Source organism: Carlito syrichta, unplaced genomic scaffold (assembly GCF_000164805.1).
Source record: "Carlito syrichta isolate Samal-C Ts95f unplaced genomic scaffold, Tarsius_syrichta-2.0.1 Scaffold306601, whole genome shotgun sequence".
Classification (NCBI taxonomy): domain Eukaryota; kingdom Metazoa; phylum Chordata; class Mammalia; order Primates; family Tarsiidae; genus Carlito; species Carlito syrichta.
The window spans coordinates 21,949-39,122 of NW_007250697.1; the positions used below are offsets into that span (position 1 = coordinate 21,949).

Sequence of the window (17,174 nt, forward strand, 5' to 3'; positions counted from 1 at the left end):
CGGCCACTGCACTCCAGTCTGGGCGACCGAGTGAGACTCCAACTCAAAGAAAAAAAAAAGTGGGCAAAAGACATGAGCAGCTACTTCTCAAAAGAAGATATACAGGCAGCCAACAGACACATGAAAAAGTGCTCATCAGAGAAATGGGAATCAAAACCACGTTGAAATATCACCTAACCCCAGTAAGAATGGCCATGATTAATAAAACAAACAACAACAGACGCTGGCAAGGATGCAGAGAAAAAGGAACACTTCGACACTGCTGGTGAGAATGCAAACTAGTGCAACCTCTTTGGAAGACAGTGGCGATTTCTGAAAGAACTAGAAATTGACCTTCCATATGACCCAGCATCACCCTATTGGGAATATACCCAAAGGAATTCAAGTCATTCTACCAAAAAGATACCTGCACATGCATGTTTGTTGCAGCTCTATTCTCAACAGCAAAAGCATGGAACCAACCATGCTGCCCATCGAAGCTGGACTGGATTAAAAAAATGTGGTACATATACACAATAGAATATTATGCAGCCATAAAGAAGGACAAACATATGAACTCTGCAGCAACTTGGATGAATTTAGAGTCTATCATACTCAGTGATCTATCACAGAAACAAAGAACAGAGTAACATATGTTCTCACTCATAAGTGGACCCTGAACAATTATCATAATACTATAAGAAAGGGATTGGCAGTAGAGGGAAATTGCCAGGGGACAGGGGAGGGGGGATGGGAATGGTAGTTGAGGGAAACTGCCAGGGGAGGGAGAGGCATAACTCATCAACAACAGTACCTGCATAATGAACACTTGTATACCTAACCCTGAATTGTATCCCACATCTTTAAAATAAATTTTAAAAAAAGAAAATGAAAAAAAAATATTTGTACTAACAACCTTGAATGTAGCTCACTAAATCAAATGTCATGGAATTTTAGAAATGAAAAAAATATTTGATAATACTATTAAGCCACATTCTTATTTTATAATTAAAAAAACTAAGGATTAACAAGATAAAATTACTTCTGCCAGGACTTACATTTTAATTAGCTATTAAGAACCTGCCTTATCTGACATATGTATTTTATATATAAGTTAAAAGCACTTATTTCATGTATTAAATCTAAAATATATGATACCATATGTATAAAGGAGAGTAGGGTGTTCTTTTTCAATAAAATGTAAAATTCAGTATGCATTTTCAGGTCAGATGCTCCAATAACTATTTAAATAAAACTTTTATTATTATTATTAGAGTTGAAAACTCTACATAAGCAGCAACACATTTTTCTTAAAATTTGTCCATTGTGATAATTGGATATGCTAATAGAAATTAGCTAAATTATTTAAGCCTTACTACTTTCACAACATGTTTTCTATCTCAAGAAATGCCAATCTGCATTAAAATATGCTATGCTGGACTCAAAATGTTCTGAATTTCCTAAAATAATCTAATGTAAATAACATTGTTTAAGATTTTCTCTAAAATGAGTATTACATAAGCATTTTTCCTTTATGACTTCTTTTATAATTGCCTCAAGTTGTTCTTTATAGTTTATTACCTATCCCCAAAACAAGTAAGAATTCAAGAACCACCCCTACATGTTTTCACTGCTGCTGACTCAGTTGACCTCTTGAGAACTGAACTCTTTTACAATAACTTCATCTGGTCATCTGGCCCTATTTTTTCCGACACTCTATATTCTCATAGATGCTTGATTATGAAATAAAGATCACTGAGTTCACTGAAGCAAATGTTGCATTTTCCAAACACCCAGCTCCATATGTGTCCACTCCTTCATGCCTAAAATAGCTTTGCTGTCACCAATTCTTACTACATTTTGGCACCAGCACAAAGTAGAATACATTTTTGTGACGAATAATACATCTTGTGAAGCACAAAAATTTCAAAATGCTGAACAAGTATTGTAAGAGTATACTATTAAAGCAATACTATTCTCTAAACCTAAAGAAGGTCCACCTATAAAATAAGCAGAAATTGATTATTAAGTATCAATTATGTTGCTCCTTCCCCCATTATACCCAAATAGATCTCTTTGCTACATACTCTTCAGGTGGTGATAAGCCTATTGCTTTTATTTGTTAAAATTTTCAACACACTAAAACAATACAAGTCTTTGGGCAAGTAGGTAAGCTCACTTGTAGACCACTCAGTAGTGCTTTCTTAAACTCCACAAAAAAGAGAAGAAAAATGCTCATATTTAATGAAAGTATCCTAAGTCACCGTGCTTGCCATCTTGTTTCGCTTAAAAAAATGGCATATTACAAATTGGATGGATTTAGAAGTCTATAATACTCAGTGATTTATCACAGAAACAAAGAACTGAGTACCACATATTCTCACTCATAAGCAGACCCTGATCATTTACCATAATATAAGAAAAGCATTGGCTGGAAACTGCCAGGGAGCAGGAGGAGTACATAACAACAATAAGTGTACCTGATATCAAACCAGGCAAAGTGAAGACTAAAGGGAGGGCCAAACTTTGCCTGTACAATAATCACTTGTATAGCTAATCCTGAATTGTACTCTACACCTTTACAATAAAATTTAAGAGAAAATGGCATATTACTTTTAAATGCACTGCGAAAGAGTATACATAAACAAAGATTCTTTCCTTTCTGGTTTACAATGTCAACTTTTTAAATACCAACTTTTGAGAATCAATCCTTTTCATTCATCTAACAATTCCACAAGTTTTTGTTGAAGGCCTGTAACTAACTATCCTCAGTACCTGGATAACATACTTCTATATTCAGTTTTGTTACCTGTGATGTAGGCTCATGCTGCTGAAGTTCCAGATATACTACCCCAAAATATGGCATCTTGGGATTTGAGAAAACAGCAAAAGCGGGAAAGTTACTCTCACCTTCCCCTCATCTCTTTTCCCTTAAAGCAAATCCTAAGACCTAGCCAACCTTACCCAGATGCAAGTCATAAAACGTTCATTTCAGAGGTGCCCTTCCTATACCCAGAAGAAGTATCCTTATCCTTGAAGGCACAGTGATGTCAAGAAGAATCCGAACAAACCTTGCTAAGTTGCCCCAACTTTTTATCATTAGATTATATCTGTCTTCTTTACTCTAATCATACTTCTGTATCACTGCCTAACCTATCAAATCTGAGCATTAAAAAAAAACAGGTTTTCCCTGTTCCTTAGCATCTTCATTTATGAAGGTTCCTAGGTCACGTAAAACTTAAATAAGTTTATATGCTTCTCTCTTGTTAATCTGTCTTTGGTTATAGGGGTCTCAGCCATGAACCCGGGGATGGAGAGAAAAAAAACAAACTGTTCTCCCCTACAACCCACTTTAGTGTAACATAGTGCCAACTTAAAAATAAGTGGTAGCACCCAAATGTTCCTGGGGTCTTATCATTGTTTTGGCTAAACATCACTGACAGAATATAGAATTATCCCATAATTTAAAAAATTATGCAAAATAAAACAAAATCACTTCTGGAAAAGTTGTATTCTAGTGAAATCCCTGTCAAAGAATCCTGTCACTAAATAGCTTATTGATGACGAGATGCATGGCATTTATTGCCAACAACAGGAAAAAGAAGAAATAATAGTTCAACCCAATCCAGGTGAAGTAAGATCCAGTGGAAGGCCCAAAACTTCATCTGTATCTAAACCACTTATGTATGCAATCCTGACTTGTACCCCTAAACTTTAAAATAAAAAAATAAAATAAAATGCAATTTCCCCTCCCAAAAATAATTACTTAGGCAATTTATTAGAGTAGCAACAGTTGGTATCAGCATAAAGTTATGTGTACTTCCAGAATGAATTCTATACTGAGATACTTTAAGACTATCATTTAAAACTCACTTTGAAAGAACAAAATCATGAACTTCGCAACAACTTGGATGGAGTTGGAGTTTATAATACTGAGTGATCTCTCACAGAAACAAAGAGCTGAGTATCACATGTTCTCACTCATAAGTGGACCTTGAACAACTACCATAATGCTGTGGGAAAAGGATTGACAGTATTGGGAAACTGTGGGGGGGGAGGTGGGAGGTGCAATTGACAGTAGTCGATATCTGCCTTGGGGGGCAAACCTCATCAACAAGGGTACCTGCACAATGAATATTTGTACACCTAACCCTGAATTGTACCCCACAATTTGAAAATAAAAAATAAAATAAAACTCACTTTGAATTAATGTGAAAAGCACATGAAATTAGAAGCAACAGAACTTTCGAAAATTTTCATTTTTCTTTCAGCTGTTTTTTGTTACTTCAATAAAAAAAGAAAATATGAAATGATGCATAGTTTTTTAATTATACCAAATCCACAGAAAGAAATTAGTTAACTTTTAAAATGTCTGCTATGCCATGTCTATAAATATTGGCAACAAAAGGTTTTTAGGACTTGACTCCACATTTGAATCAAATGCTCATTTAATAGTATCATTAGCAGAAGAGTTTGGCTCACAAACTCAGGAAAAGTACAAAGACAGAGTAAATTTTTCTCAAAAGTGTAATATTATATAAGATAAAGTAAAATGTATCCTAATACAAGGGGGACCCAAAGAAGCCAGACTTTACTTATAAAAACTGTGTATTTATTCTTACAGGTTTAAACTTCAGTCACCTTCAAAGTACTCTCCGTTTGATGCATACACCTATTGAGATGCTTTTTCCACTGCTCAGTTTTCAAACTCGTCAATTTTAATGACTTTTAGTGCTTCTGCAATTTTTTTGTTTTACCTCTTCCACATCAGCAAAACATTTCCCTTTGAGAACTTTTCTCATTCAGGGAAACAGACAAAAGAAAGTAGCTTGGGGATGAGATCAGATGAATAGAGAGGGTAGGGCATGGGAGTCATGCCATTTTTGGTCAAAAACTGTTGAACACTTAACGTGGTACGGGTAGGTGCATCGAACCGTCGCATGTTCTTAGTGTAGATCACCCATCATGACATAGACAATTGCGTTTAGAATCTCCAAAAAAATTTTTTTTCACTGAAGCTGAACACAGCCTCTCACAATCACACTAGCTGGTACACTGATGTCAATGGTTTCCTAGAACTGTTCGCAGGGGAAGCCTATACTACAAGAGGCCTACCCTCCAGGAGATAATTCCAGGGTTTTTTGGGTCCCCCTCTAGTACTTTGGATTTGTACCCAGCATCTCTTTAGTCTCAAGTTGCAGTGGCAGAAGGGAGTGGTTCCCATTAAATCCTAAATCAACTGCAATCTGACTTCACCATACCTCTGAAATTGTCCAAGTCTTACAGTCTAAGAACATTGTCTCTTACTTACCAATCATATCCCTCATCAGCCTTCCTTTAGTAACTAATGTTGTAGACATTCTCTCCTGCAGGATACTATTTCCTCTCTTGCCTTTCCTGACCTCGTGTCTTATGATTTTACCCTGAGATCTGTGCTTATCCTTCTACATTTGCTTGGCTTAATTTTCCTACTCTACCAATTTTTTAAAAATCTGCATTTCCCAAGGCTATATCCTTAGCCTTCAACTATCACTCAACATTTGGGCTCTGGGTGATTTCACTTACTGCTATTCACCATTCTCAAGCATTAGATACTTTTTACATATTTATTTCCCAAGCTTAGGATATAAATATCCAACTACCTACCAAACATCTCCAATGTTAAATTCAGCATATCAAAACTTCTTATCTTTCATCACCTCAAAACTTTTACTCCTGGAACTCTATCCCAATCAAGAAGATCAATGGCCACCTAGTCACCTGAAAATTATGCTAGGCTTCTTGCTTTCCCTCAACCTCATATGCAGTCAGACCCCAAATCTTGTTGACTCTTACTTTCCTAACACCTCTTAAATTCATCTTTTCCACCATCCCCACCACCACCGCCCTTCTTCAGGTCAGCATCACCACGTCTTCTCTTAGTCACAATAATCTTCTGACTTTATATTTACTGCCTCCACTCTCAACATCCTTTTCAATGCTGTCACAGTGACCTTTCTCAATGATAAATCCAGTGTCATTCAGGTTCCTTCTCACCTGAAAATAAAGTCTCTAAATTCCCAAGCATGGTACTGACCTACCTACTCCGAGTAATAAAACACTATGTCCCACAATGCTTCAGCAACAAGTGATTTCCTACCAATCCTGAATGTACCATGTTTTATGAATTTGCCCAACTATGATCTCTGAATGAAATGCCCACCTCTGCCTTGTCACACTTGAAAAGTCTGACCTTTCCACTAGAATTAGTTATTCATGTATTGACTCATTCATTCATTTATGCTAGGCTGAAGAGACAAAGGATTCTCCCCCAAAAAAATATACACTAGAGAGAAAATAAACAATCAAGTAGTCAGTTATTATTATTAATAATAGCAACTTACATTTATTGAGTGTGTACCTGGTGACAAGCACTGTTCTAAGACCTTATATTAATGAACATTTATTCATTATGATAACCCCTGGAGTTGAAATTATTATAATCCTCATTTCAGAGATGAGGAATATCTTGCCTAAGGATATACAGTTGGAAAATATAAAGCTGAGTAGCTGGATATAAACTCAGAAAGTCAGATTTAAATCCAATATGATAAGGATGATTTGTGAGTGCTGCTTTTGAACTCTTCTATTGTTGTCTATTGATATCATGTATTCTATTGATATAATCTAGTATTGCAATATTTTTACCACTATATTCTTCACTCCTTAAGGAAAGAGAACATATATTATTCATTCATGTGTCTCCAACACCTAGCATAATGCCTGTCACACTGTAGGTACTCAATAAATGTTTAATAAACTAAACTAAGCACTGAAAATCATTTCTAAAATGAACACTGGCATCTCAGCTAGAAAATGTGATAAAGGACTTTGAACTTCCTCCTTCAAATCTGACACTTCACTTCAAGCAGGAATATCCTCTTGATTTCTTTACCTTGACTCCAATGAGCCCTAGTCTAAGGAGAGAATCTTATTAAAGTCATTAACAATGAGGACAATATAACCAGTAAAAGTTATTACAGTTTATTATCTAAGGATATTGGCATCTTCCTTTCTTTCTTCCTCCCTCCCTCCCTCCTTACCTCCCTTTCTCCCTCCCTGCTTCCTTCCTTGTTTTTGAGTGCGAGTCTCACTGTCACCCAGGCTGGAGAGCAATGGCACACTCGTGGCCACCGCAGCCTTGACCTGCTGGGCTCAGGAGATCCTTCTGCCTCAACCTTCCAAGTAGCTGGAACTACAGGTGCATACCACCACACCCAGCTAATTTTTATTCATTTATTGTAGAGATGAGGTCTTGCCAAGTTGCCCAGGCTGGTCTCAAACCCTAAGCTCAGGCAATCCTCTCACCTTGGCCTCCAAAGTGTTGGGATTACAGGCATGAGCCACCACACCTGGCCAGATATTGACACTTTGATAGATAGCAAAGCTTTAAGTCAGTGGAATCAGCATCTAATAAGAAAAATACCAGATGTTCATTAGTTTAGAAAGGCTTTAGAGCAGAAATCTTTTTGGCAAACAGTTTTCAAATAGCCCCACATAAGTACAGTGCTCCTCATAGACCAGCATCACACATCATTGCTTTTTAGCAGCTAAGAGCCTATTTCCTTAAAGGGGTAAGGGTCAAAGCACTGCTAGTGTTTCCAATATTACACGTCCTTAGATTTTCTTTATAAACTCTTCATATAATGTATAATCAATTTAAATAGCCACATCAACAAAGACAGTGCAAACAAAGCAAAGGTAGGTTGAAATTAAATACAAAAAAAAAAACACTAGTGCTCATAAAAGTTTTCAGAAAAAAATTCCAATTTTAGTATTACACTACCATAATTTTCCATTTCTCATAAACATTTTACAAGGATAAATTTTTTAAAATTAATTTATTTATTTATTATAAAGACGTGGGGTACAATTAATCATGCAAGTACCTTTATTGATGAGGTATGCCCCTCCCTCTCCTAGCAGTTTCCCTCAACTGCCAACCCCACCCCTCTCCCCTGACAGTTTTCCACTACTGCCGATCACTTTCTTATAGCATTATAATTGTTCAAGGTCACCTTATTAGTGAGAACATATGGAACTCAGTTCTTTGTTTCTGTGATAGATCACTAAGTATGATCGACTCCAAATCCATCCAAGTTGCTGCAAAGTCCGTATATCTGTCCTTCTTTATGACTGCATAATATTCCATTGTGTATATGTACCATATTTTTTTTATCCAGTCCAGCTTCAATGGCCAACACAGTTGGTTCTATGTTTTTGCTATTGTGAATAGAGCTGCAACAAACATACGTGTGCAGGTATCTTTGTTGTAGAATAATTTGAGTTCCTCCGGGTATATTCCCAATAGGGGAATTGCTGGGTCATATGAAAGTTCAATTTCTAGTTTTTTGGAAATCGCCACACTCTCTTCCAAAGAGGTTGCACTAGTTTGCATTCCCACCAGCAGTGTAGAAGCATTCCTTTTTCTCCACATTACAAGGATAAATTTTAGGGTCAAATTGCTTAGGTTTAATTCCTGACTCACCACCTAATAGCCTCCCTGAGCCAAATGCTTATCTGAAAAATGGGGATAATAATGGCATTTATACCTCAATAGAGTTGTACTGTTGATTATATAAATAAATCCATATAAAGTTCTTAGAATAGTGAATGATGTGTAGTAAACTCTCTATAAGTAGTAGTGGCTATTACTACTATGGCTTAGAGTAATAGGCATAGACATTGTTGTTGATCTACTGAATAAAGACCACAGAAAAATATTATTCTAGAACGTAACATAATTGAAGTTATAGGATATTCCACTCAACAACTGCAGAATACACATTCCTTACAGATACTTTTGGAAAATTCACCAAGATAGGCCATCTGTTAGGTCATAAAATAAATCTAAACAATTTAAAAGGACTCAAGAGAGTATACTCTGTGGTAAAAGGAAACAAAATCAGAAGTCAATAGCAAAAAAATAACTGGAAGATCTAAAAATATTGGAGAACTAAAGCATATACTTCTAAAATGACCCACAGGACACAAAAGAAATGACAAGGGAAATCAGAATATTTGAAATACAATTAAAATAAACATACAGTTAATCAAAATTTATGAAATGTAGCTAAAGCAGTGGTTACAGGGAAGGCTGTAATCTTAGAAGTAAAAGGTATTAGAAAAAAATACAATTAAAAAAAATGAGTGATCTAATCTTCACCTGAAGAAGCCCCAAAGAAAAACAAAAACAAAAAATCCAAAGGAATTAAAAGAAAAGAAAACAGAAAAGATAAAGGGAAATCAATGAATCTCAATGAAAAGATAAAGGGAAATCAATGAACCTCAAATCTGAATCTAAAACCCAATAAAGACATTACAAAAAAACTGCAGAACAACATTTCTCATGAAAATAGACATAAAAAATCACTAACAAAATACTACTAAATCAAAAAGCACTATATATGAATAAAAAATCATCATATTCTAAAGAATGCAAGGTTGGCTAAACATTTCAAAAGTCAACAAATGTAATTCAATATATTAATAGGAAAAAAAACTTCTCAGTAGTTGCAAGAAAAATATTTAAAAGAAATCCAACACTCGCCCATGGGAAAAAACTCAGCCAAGAAAGAAAAAGAGGCCAGGCTTGGTGGCTCAGCCTGTGATCCCAGAGCTTTGGGAGGCTGAGGCGAGTGGACTGCCTAAGCCCATGGGTGAGAGACCATCCCCGTCAACTTGGCGAGACCTTGTCTCTACCATAAAAATCAAAAATTAGTCGGGTGTGGTAGCACGCACCTGTAGTTCCAAATATTTGGAAGGCTGAAGCGGAAGGATCACAGGAGCCCAGCAGGTCAACACTGCGGTGGCCATGAGCACATTTATTTATAGACAACATTATCATATATAAAGAAAACATTAAGAATCTATAAAAGCTATGGAAATTGATAAGTGATTCAGCAAGGCTGAAGAAAGTAAAGCTAATATACAAAAATCAATTGTATTTCTATATTCTAGAAATAAACAATCCAAATTTAAAATTTAAAAAATACAACTTATAATCATATCAAAAACATGTGGATTTGGAGAGTAATATCAGAAAGATGGCAGAATTGGAGGTACCCAGCTCTAGCCTCCCTCACAGAAATACCAACTAGCAACTATCCACATATAAGAACATACTTGCAAAAATAGCAGAAGCACAAAACTGAGAAAAGTCATATTAGAAAAATAAGAGGAACAGTTTCAGTTTGATTGTGTTGCCACTACCCCAGGCCAGCACAGAACCACACCAAGACATATCTGCTGGGACTACAGTTTTTCCAGTGGACAAAAAGAGCATGAGCTGGACAACCAGATTCCCCAGTATTCCAGGGTGCTTCCCAGGAGGCCCACCTCTGTCTAGTCTCCAGGGAAACTGGTATCCTATCTGGCTAGGGAGCATGGTCAGCAGTTCTGCCAGGTTGGGGTACCCAGTCAGTTGTCTGGCCCAGCTACAGAGCACAGTTGCCAGTCCTGCCCTGCTGCAGAGCACAGCATGCAGCCCCACCCAACCAGGTAGCCTAACCCATAACTATACCCAGTTATTGGGCATAGCCTGTAGCCCCACTCAATTGTACAGCCCAGCCAGCAACCCCACCCAACTATAGGGCACAGCCTGCAGCCCCATCCAACCAGAGGCAGTTACAAAGCCCAGTCATAAGCCTCACTTGACCTTGGATCCCAGGCAATGGCCCTGCCCAACCAGAAAGCCTAGCCTATAGGATTCCTATAGAAACTAAAGAACACATTCTTAAGCAGTCAATGGGTCAAAAAGGAAATTAAAAAATAACTGAGACAGAAAATGAAAATACAACACATCAAAACTTATGGGATGCAGCAGAAGCAGTTCCAAGAGGGGAATTTTATAGTGAAAAATGCCTATATTAAGAAAAAAAACTAAAAAAAAAACCCTTAATTTTACATCATAAGGAACTAGAAAAAGAGTATCTCAGATATCTACACTCCATGTTCACTGCAACATTATTCACAAGACATGGAAACAACATGTCTGTCAACAGATGAATGGATAAAGAAAATGTGATTATATTATATTATATTTACACAAACCATGGAATATGATTCAGCTATAAACAAGAAGAAAATCCTACCGTTTGCAGCAAAATGGGTGAACTTGTAGGGTATTATGCTAAGTAAAAAAAGTTAGACCAGAAAGATAACCACTGTATGATCTCATTTATATGTGGGTCCTAAAATAGTTGAACTCACAGAAACAAATAGTCCAAGGGCTGCCAGGGGATAAGTTTGTGGGGAAAAAGTGAGATGTTGGCCAAAGGAACAAACTTTCAGCTATAAGATAAATAAGTTCTGTAAATCTAATATATAGTATGGAGACTCTAGTTAATAAAACTGCACTGTGTACTTGAAATTTGCTAAGACAGTAAATCTTAAGTGCTCTCACCACAAAAAATAAAAAATAACTATGTGAGGTGATAGAAGTGCTAACTAATTTGATTGTGGTAATCATTACTATATTTTTTTTCGTCCTATTGAACACCTTAATACATTTCATCTTTTTTTGTCAATTATACTTCAAGAAAACAAAAAAATTATGAATCAGGGATAAATTTAACAAAGTATGTGTAAAACCTCTAAGTACAAATGACATAACTGCTGCGATAAACCAAAGAAGAACTAAATAAGTGGAGTGATATACCATGAGATAACATTCAGGAATAAAAAGAATGAACAACTGATACGCAACATGGATGAATGTCAAAAACGTTATCACATGAAAGAAGCTTTTAGGCCGGGCGTGGTGGCTCAAGTCTGTAATCCCAGCACTTTGGGAGGCCGAGGTGAGGGGATCGCCTTACCCCATGGGTTTGAGAACAGCCTGGGCAGCTTGGCAAGACAACATCTCTACACTAAATCAAAAAAATTAGCCTGGCATGGTAGCACATGCCTGTAGTTCTGGCTGGTAGAAGGCTGAGGTGGAGGGATAGCCTGAGCCCAGTAGGTCGACTCTGGGGTGGCCGTGAGCATGCCCCTGCATTCTAGCCTGGGAAACGGAGTGAGACTGTAACTCAAAAAAACTCCCCTCCCCCCAAAAAAAACCCTTTTACCCAAAAGAAGTATATGATTCCAGTCACCATGTATGAAACTCTAGAAAAAAAATATAAGCTATAATGACACAAAGTAGATCAATGGTTACCTCAGGTTGAGGCTGGGAAGGATTCGCTGGGATAAGCCCTATGGAACTTAAAAGAGTGATGGATATATTATATGTCTTAATTTTTGTGACAATTATTCAGGTGTATAAATTTGTCAAAACTCACCAAAATGCACAATTAAAATAGGCATATTTTATTGTGTGTTAACTACACCTAAATAAAGTTGACTTAGCCAAGAGTTCCTAATGTAGACTCCAAAGTTCCGCATGACCAGGGAGCTCCCTCTCTCTGAGCATCAGCTACTGTGCTCCCCAGTCTTTCCAGCCCTCTGGGCATTTATACTTGCCGTTCCTACTTTCACCGAATTAATTTCTACTACTTTGTGAGACCTCAGGTCAAATGACTTTCTGCAGGCAATATTCCCAGAGCTTAGTTTTAGTTCCCTTGTTAAATGCTCTTTGCTTCCTGTTAATGAAAGATGAATGAAAATGCCATTTGGCCCTGAGTGGAACCTAATCAGAAACAACTTACACTTTCATACATCCTCACTGCCCACAGATAAAGTCCTGCTAAATTTGAGAATCGGAAAGTTACCAAGAAAAAATAATTTGGGGATAGGGCATCCCATCTAGTTTGGTGATACCCCAGGAGTCTGGTCGAATCCTGTTTTGGCACAGAACTAATACTGGGTTCATTCAATAAGTCCAATACTCTCAACATGAAAAAAATAGTTCTAGTGTCTAAGTCTAAATCACTAAATCACTGAAACTAACTCATCCTTGAATCCTTTAAGTAGTAATGGTCTAAACTTGCATTTTCAAAGGTAATTTAAGTTGTATCAGATGCTCACCTAATTCCTTCTTTCTACCATCTTGTCTAGACCAATGTCTCCAGATTGCCATTAACCACCATAAAGCAACCCTCAGTCTCTGAATTTGCAGGAAGAAGCTATGCTGGCCTTACAGAGGTAAGGAGCTGTAGTCCCAACTCTTGCAACAATTATGCATACAAATTTCAACAACTTGTTTAACTTCTATGTCTATATAATAAAGAGAGAACAAGAATACTAAAATTGGCAAAAACCTAACTTTTCCTTAGGTCTCTAGAAAGTATAATTTATATTATCATAATTTATCATCATTAGAAGAAAGATTATCCACTTTTAAACAGCATCTTTATTTACTTTTATGTAAATTTGAGCTATTTGGCTCAAAATGAAGAATTCTTTAATTGTCATAACAACTAAATGATTTTTTTTAAAAGGACAGAAGGATGGAGAGGGAGGAAGAAAGAGAAAAAAACGCATAATAAAATATCAAGATGCTCAGGAGACTGAAGTTCTGTATATTGCTCATATGATCTTCATTTGAATGCTGCAAAACATTCCACACAGTAATAAAAGCTGAGTAAACCATAGCCATAATAATTTTATGAAAGATGAAAACCATAATAAATTTCAAAGTATCTAGTAAATGAAGCTGAACTGAGTCATGACCAATTTTTTTATATGAAAATGGATTAGTGGCTTCTACATTTGTTTGCTGTGCTGGGACATTGCTGTTATCACACTGTAGCTTACATGACACAGTGTATAAAGCAGCAAGCATGTTAAGACTTGTGGAAAGGAAATACAAAAACAGCATCAACAGGACTTCCATTATTCAAAGAGGGCATTTTACCCCAATTTAAAAAAACTAACATTATCAGAATTCAAATCATGTCTCACTGTTACAGTCTCTCTTCGCTGCATGACATAAATTAAATATTTTATCTACTAATACAGTCTAATTTAAGGGTGTCATTGAAACCCTAATGTTCATTTAATATTAAAATAATGTTATAAATGATAAGTCAAACAAGATGTTCCTATAATGTCGACTACCTAATAGAAATAACTGTGGAAATCATTCAGGTATTTCTTGGAAATATTATCATTATATAGCTAGATAAGCATATGATATTTCTGTGCCCTGTCTTTTTGGTTTCAAGTAACTGTATATAAAAGGCAAAAAAAGTTGTTTTAAATGCAGAATAAATATTAAATATGTTCATATCTTACAAGTTTCTAGGAAAAAAGTAGAAAACTATTATACTAGCTGGGTTTTTTTAGCTTACATTACCTAGATATGGATTTTTCAATCATTCTATTGGTTGGCTTAAAATATCATTTGATTCTTTAAGGAATTACCTTGTTTTTTTATTGCGACCTTAGTAATTATCTTGGTGTTACAACGAAATGTAGAAAGAAAAGCATATGCTACTATATGAAGAAAACAAAAAGGTCCTACCTGTTTCAATCTCATGAAGAAAGTCTCTGTGAAAGTCTTTCTGCTGAAATACCAGAATCGCTCATTTGCAGGGTACACACGAACCACTGTCTCCAGGAGAAAGCGAACAGGCTCCACCACCTCTGTGACGACCATATCCACTGCCACAGTCATGTACACTCGTTTATCTATAGCAGAAATTGTTTGGATTTTACACTGGCTTTATTATTCTTTGATTTTTTTAATAGGACAAAGTTTCCTCACTTACAAAAGAATTAAGATTCTTTATAATCATACTACCTTCTAGATTTATTTGTAAATGTTCTACTATCACTTTTGGTTAATTAGGCTAACCAAACATTCCCAGTTTGTTTCACAGGCACTAATGATCATATTTTAATACATTGTCCAAATCTCCTGACATTTTTCTTTTTTCATTTTCAAAATCAGATCTTTAATATAAAAATAAATAAAATAAAATATTAAAGAATATCTTTTAAACTAAAACTATCAAATTTCCCAAAGAACCTCTGGAAAATCACAGAGATTTGTCCTTTTATCTTATTAAAAATGATACTAGAAATTATTAGGTTTGATGAGTTACATAGAAAGAACTGTCAAGTCAGAAGGTTCAGCATTCTCTATGTCATACTTATACAGGCAAAATGTTATTGATATAAATATTTTCATGTTGTATACCTACTGTAAGGCAAATCTCTAGAGATCTGTCAGTAGCCTCATTGCTCATAATATATGCTTAAACTTAGGAAAATAATTAAAGTTCCAAAGAAATAGGTCTGTACAGTTTTCATATACAGGGTGGATAAAAAAAAAAAGTCAGAGTTATCTTTTGGAGGGCAGAGCCCTTATAGTACACTCGGAATTTGTTATAGATCAAATGTTCAACCAAGTTTTTATCTGGAAGTTTTGAGAAAGTTGCATCATGATTTGCAGAAGAAACATCCCAAATTGTGGCAAACAGGTGACTGGGTCTTCTACCATGACAATGCACCCGCCCATACCACACTGAGTGTTCAGAAGTTTTTGACCAAAAAATGGCATGACACCATGTCCTACTCTCCCTATTCATCTGATCACACCTTGAGCAACTTTTTTGTTTGTTTGTTTCCTCAAATGAAAAAAGTTCTCAAATGGAAACATTTTGCTGATGTGGAACAGATAAAACAAAAAACAAGTACTAAAAAGTATCAAAATGTACAAGGTAAAAAAACTGTTTCGAGCAGTGGAAAAAGCATCTCAGGTGTATTGTATCAAACAGAGACCAATTTGAAGGTGATTGAAGTTTAAACATGTAAGAATATACAATTTTTTATAAATTCCAGGGTTTACACATACACACACACACACACACACACACACACACACACACAGATCAAAGTCCTGACAAGTGCTTCTAGATAACAGTATAGTTTTATCATTCAAAAGTATAGTTATTATTTTTAAATGTTTACTTGGCCTCATACTTCATTTAATTTGAATCTAGAATATTCTAGGCCAATGTCTACTGGTTTTCTTCAGTTTTACTATGATGGGTCAAAACATGTATTTCCTTTTATTACTCAACTTGATATTCACTGCAGGTTCTAATCTATGGCCTGGTCATTCCAAACCATTTTGTAATTTCTTCATTGCTTTTAAAATATTTTTAAAATATATTTTGTATACAATTTTTAGTCATCTGTTAAATAAAAGTCCAAAATAACTATGCCCACCATTAGAAGAAAACTTCAAGACTTTTTTTTTTTTTTTTTGAGTTGGAGTCTCACTCTGTCGCCCAGACTGGAGTGCATTGGCCGCTCCCGGCCACAGCAGCCTCTACCTGCTGGGCTCCGGCGATCCTTCTGCCTCAGCCTTCCAAGTAGCCGGAACTACAGGCATGCGCTTCCACGCCTGGCTGATTTTTTGATTTATTGTAGAGATGAGGTCTCGCTGCCCAGGCGGGTCTCGAACCCGTGGGTTCAGGCAATCCACTCACCTCAGCCTCCCAAAGGCACGGGATTACAGGTTGAGCCACCAAGTCCAGCTCAATACTTTTTAAGTTAACATTATATAACATTTATATTCATCAATTGCTTTTCCATTAATGTCAAATTCAACAAAAATTTTATTACATTCTTACTGATATAAGCATAAACCTTCCACAATTCAAGATAAACTAAGATTCTCTAGTCTAGACATTGTACTTGACCTAGAGGATCTTAAAATCTAAGAAGAGTAAAACAGGGGAAAGAGAGAATACCACAAGACACAGAATAAAATATTCAACTGGACATTAGTACAGTAGAAAGATCCAAGACATTTCATCTCTCAAAGCCAAAATTTCTTCTGTAAAAATCAAACTTTATTTGATTCACGAATTCTTTGAGTAATGTGTAATTTTAAGGACACTATTTAGAAATGTTAAAAATCAGAGTCACATTTTTGTGTGGCATATGAGATAAATTTAAATTCGAGACATATTTTGGATCAGAATATTACTATAACAGCATTATATAATTTATTTTAATAGAACAAATGACTTATAAATACATTTTCTTTTAATTGAGGACAAAATATACATTTAAACACAAAATAAAGTTAGACTGATAGATTAACAACAAAAACTACTTTTTAAACTTGATATATGAAATTCCTATAATTTTATTCTTCAAAATTATGAACTGGCTTGTTTTTCTCAATTTTCTATTTTGTTTCTGAACAATTCTTAGAAAGAAGGCTAAAGGCTAGAATTTACAAGCCTGTCTCCAGAAAT

General features: G+C 35.7%; 1 protein-coding gene across 1 annotated transcript in view; it reads right to left on the reverse strand.

Moving 5' to 3' along the window:
• The window catches only part of LOC103265498 (rab GTPase-activating protein 1-like), a gene marked incomplete at its 3' end in the record, with an annotated part of 153,526 nt that overhangs the window by 5,564 nt on the left and 130,788 nt on the right, over positions 1–17,174 (reverse strand). The window contains exon 10 of the mRNA XM_008063156.1: positions 14,423–14,589. Within this exon, the coding sequence (XP_008061347.1) occupies positions 14,423–14,589 (167 nt within the window). The remainder of the gene's footprint in view (positions 1–14,422; positions 14,590–17,174) is intronic.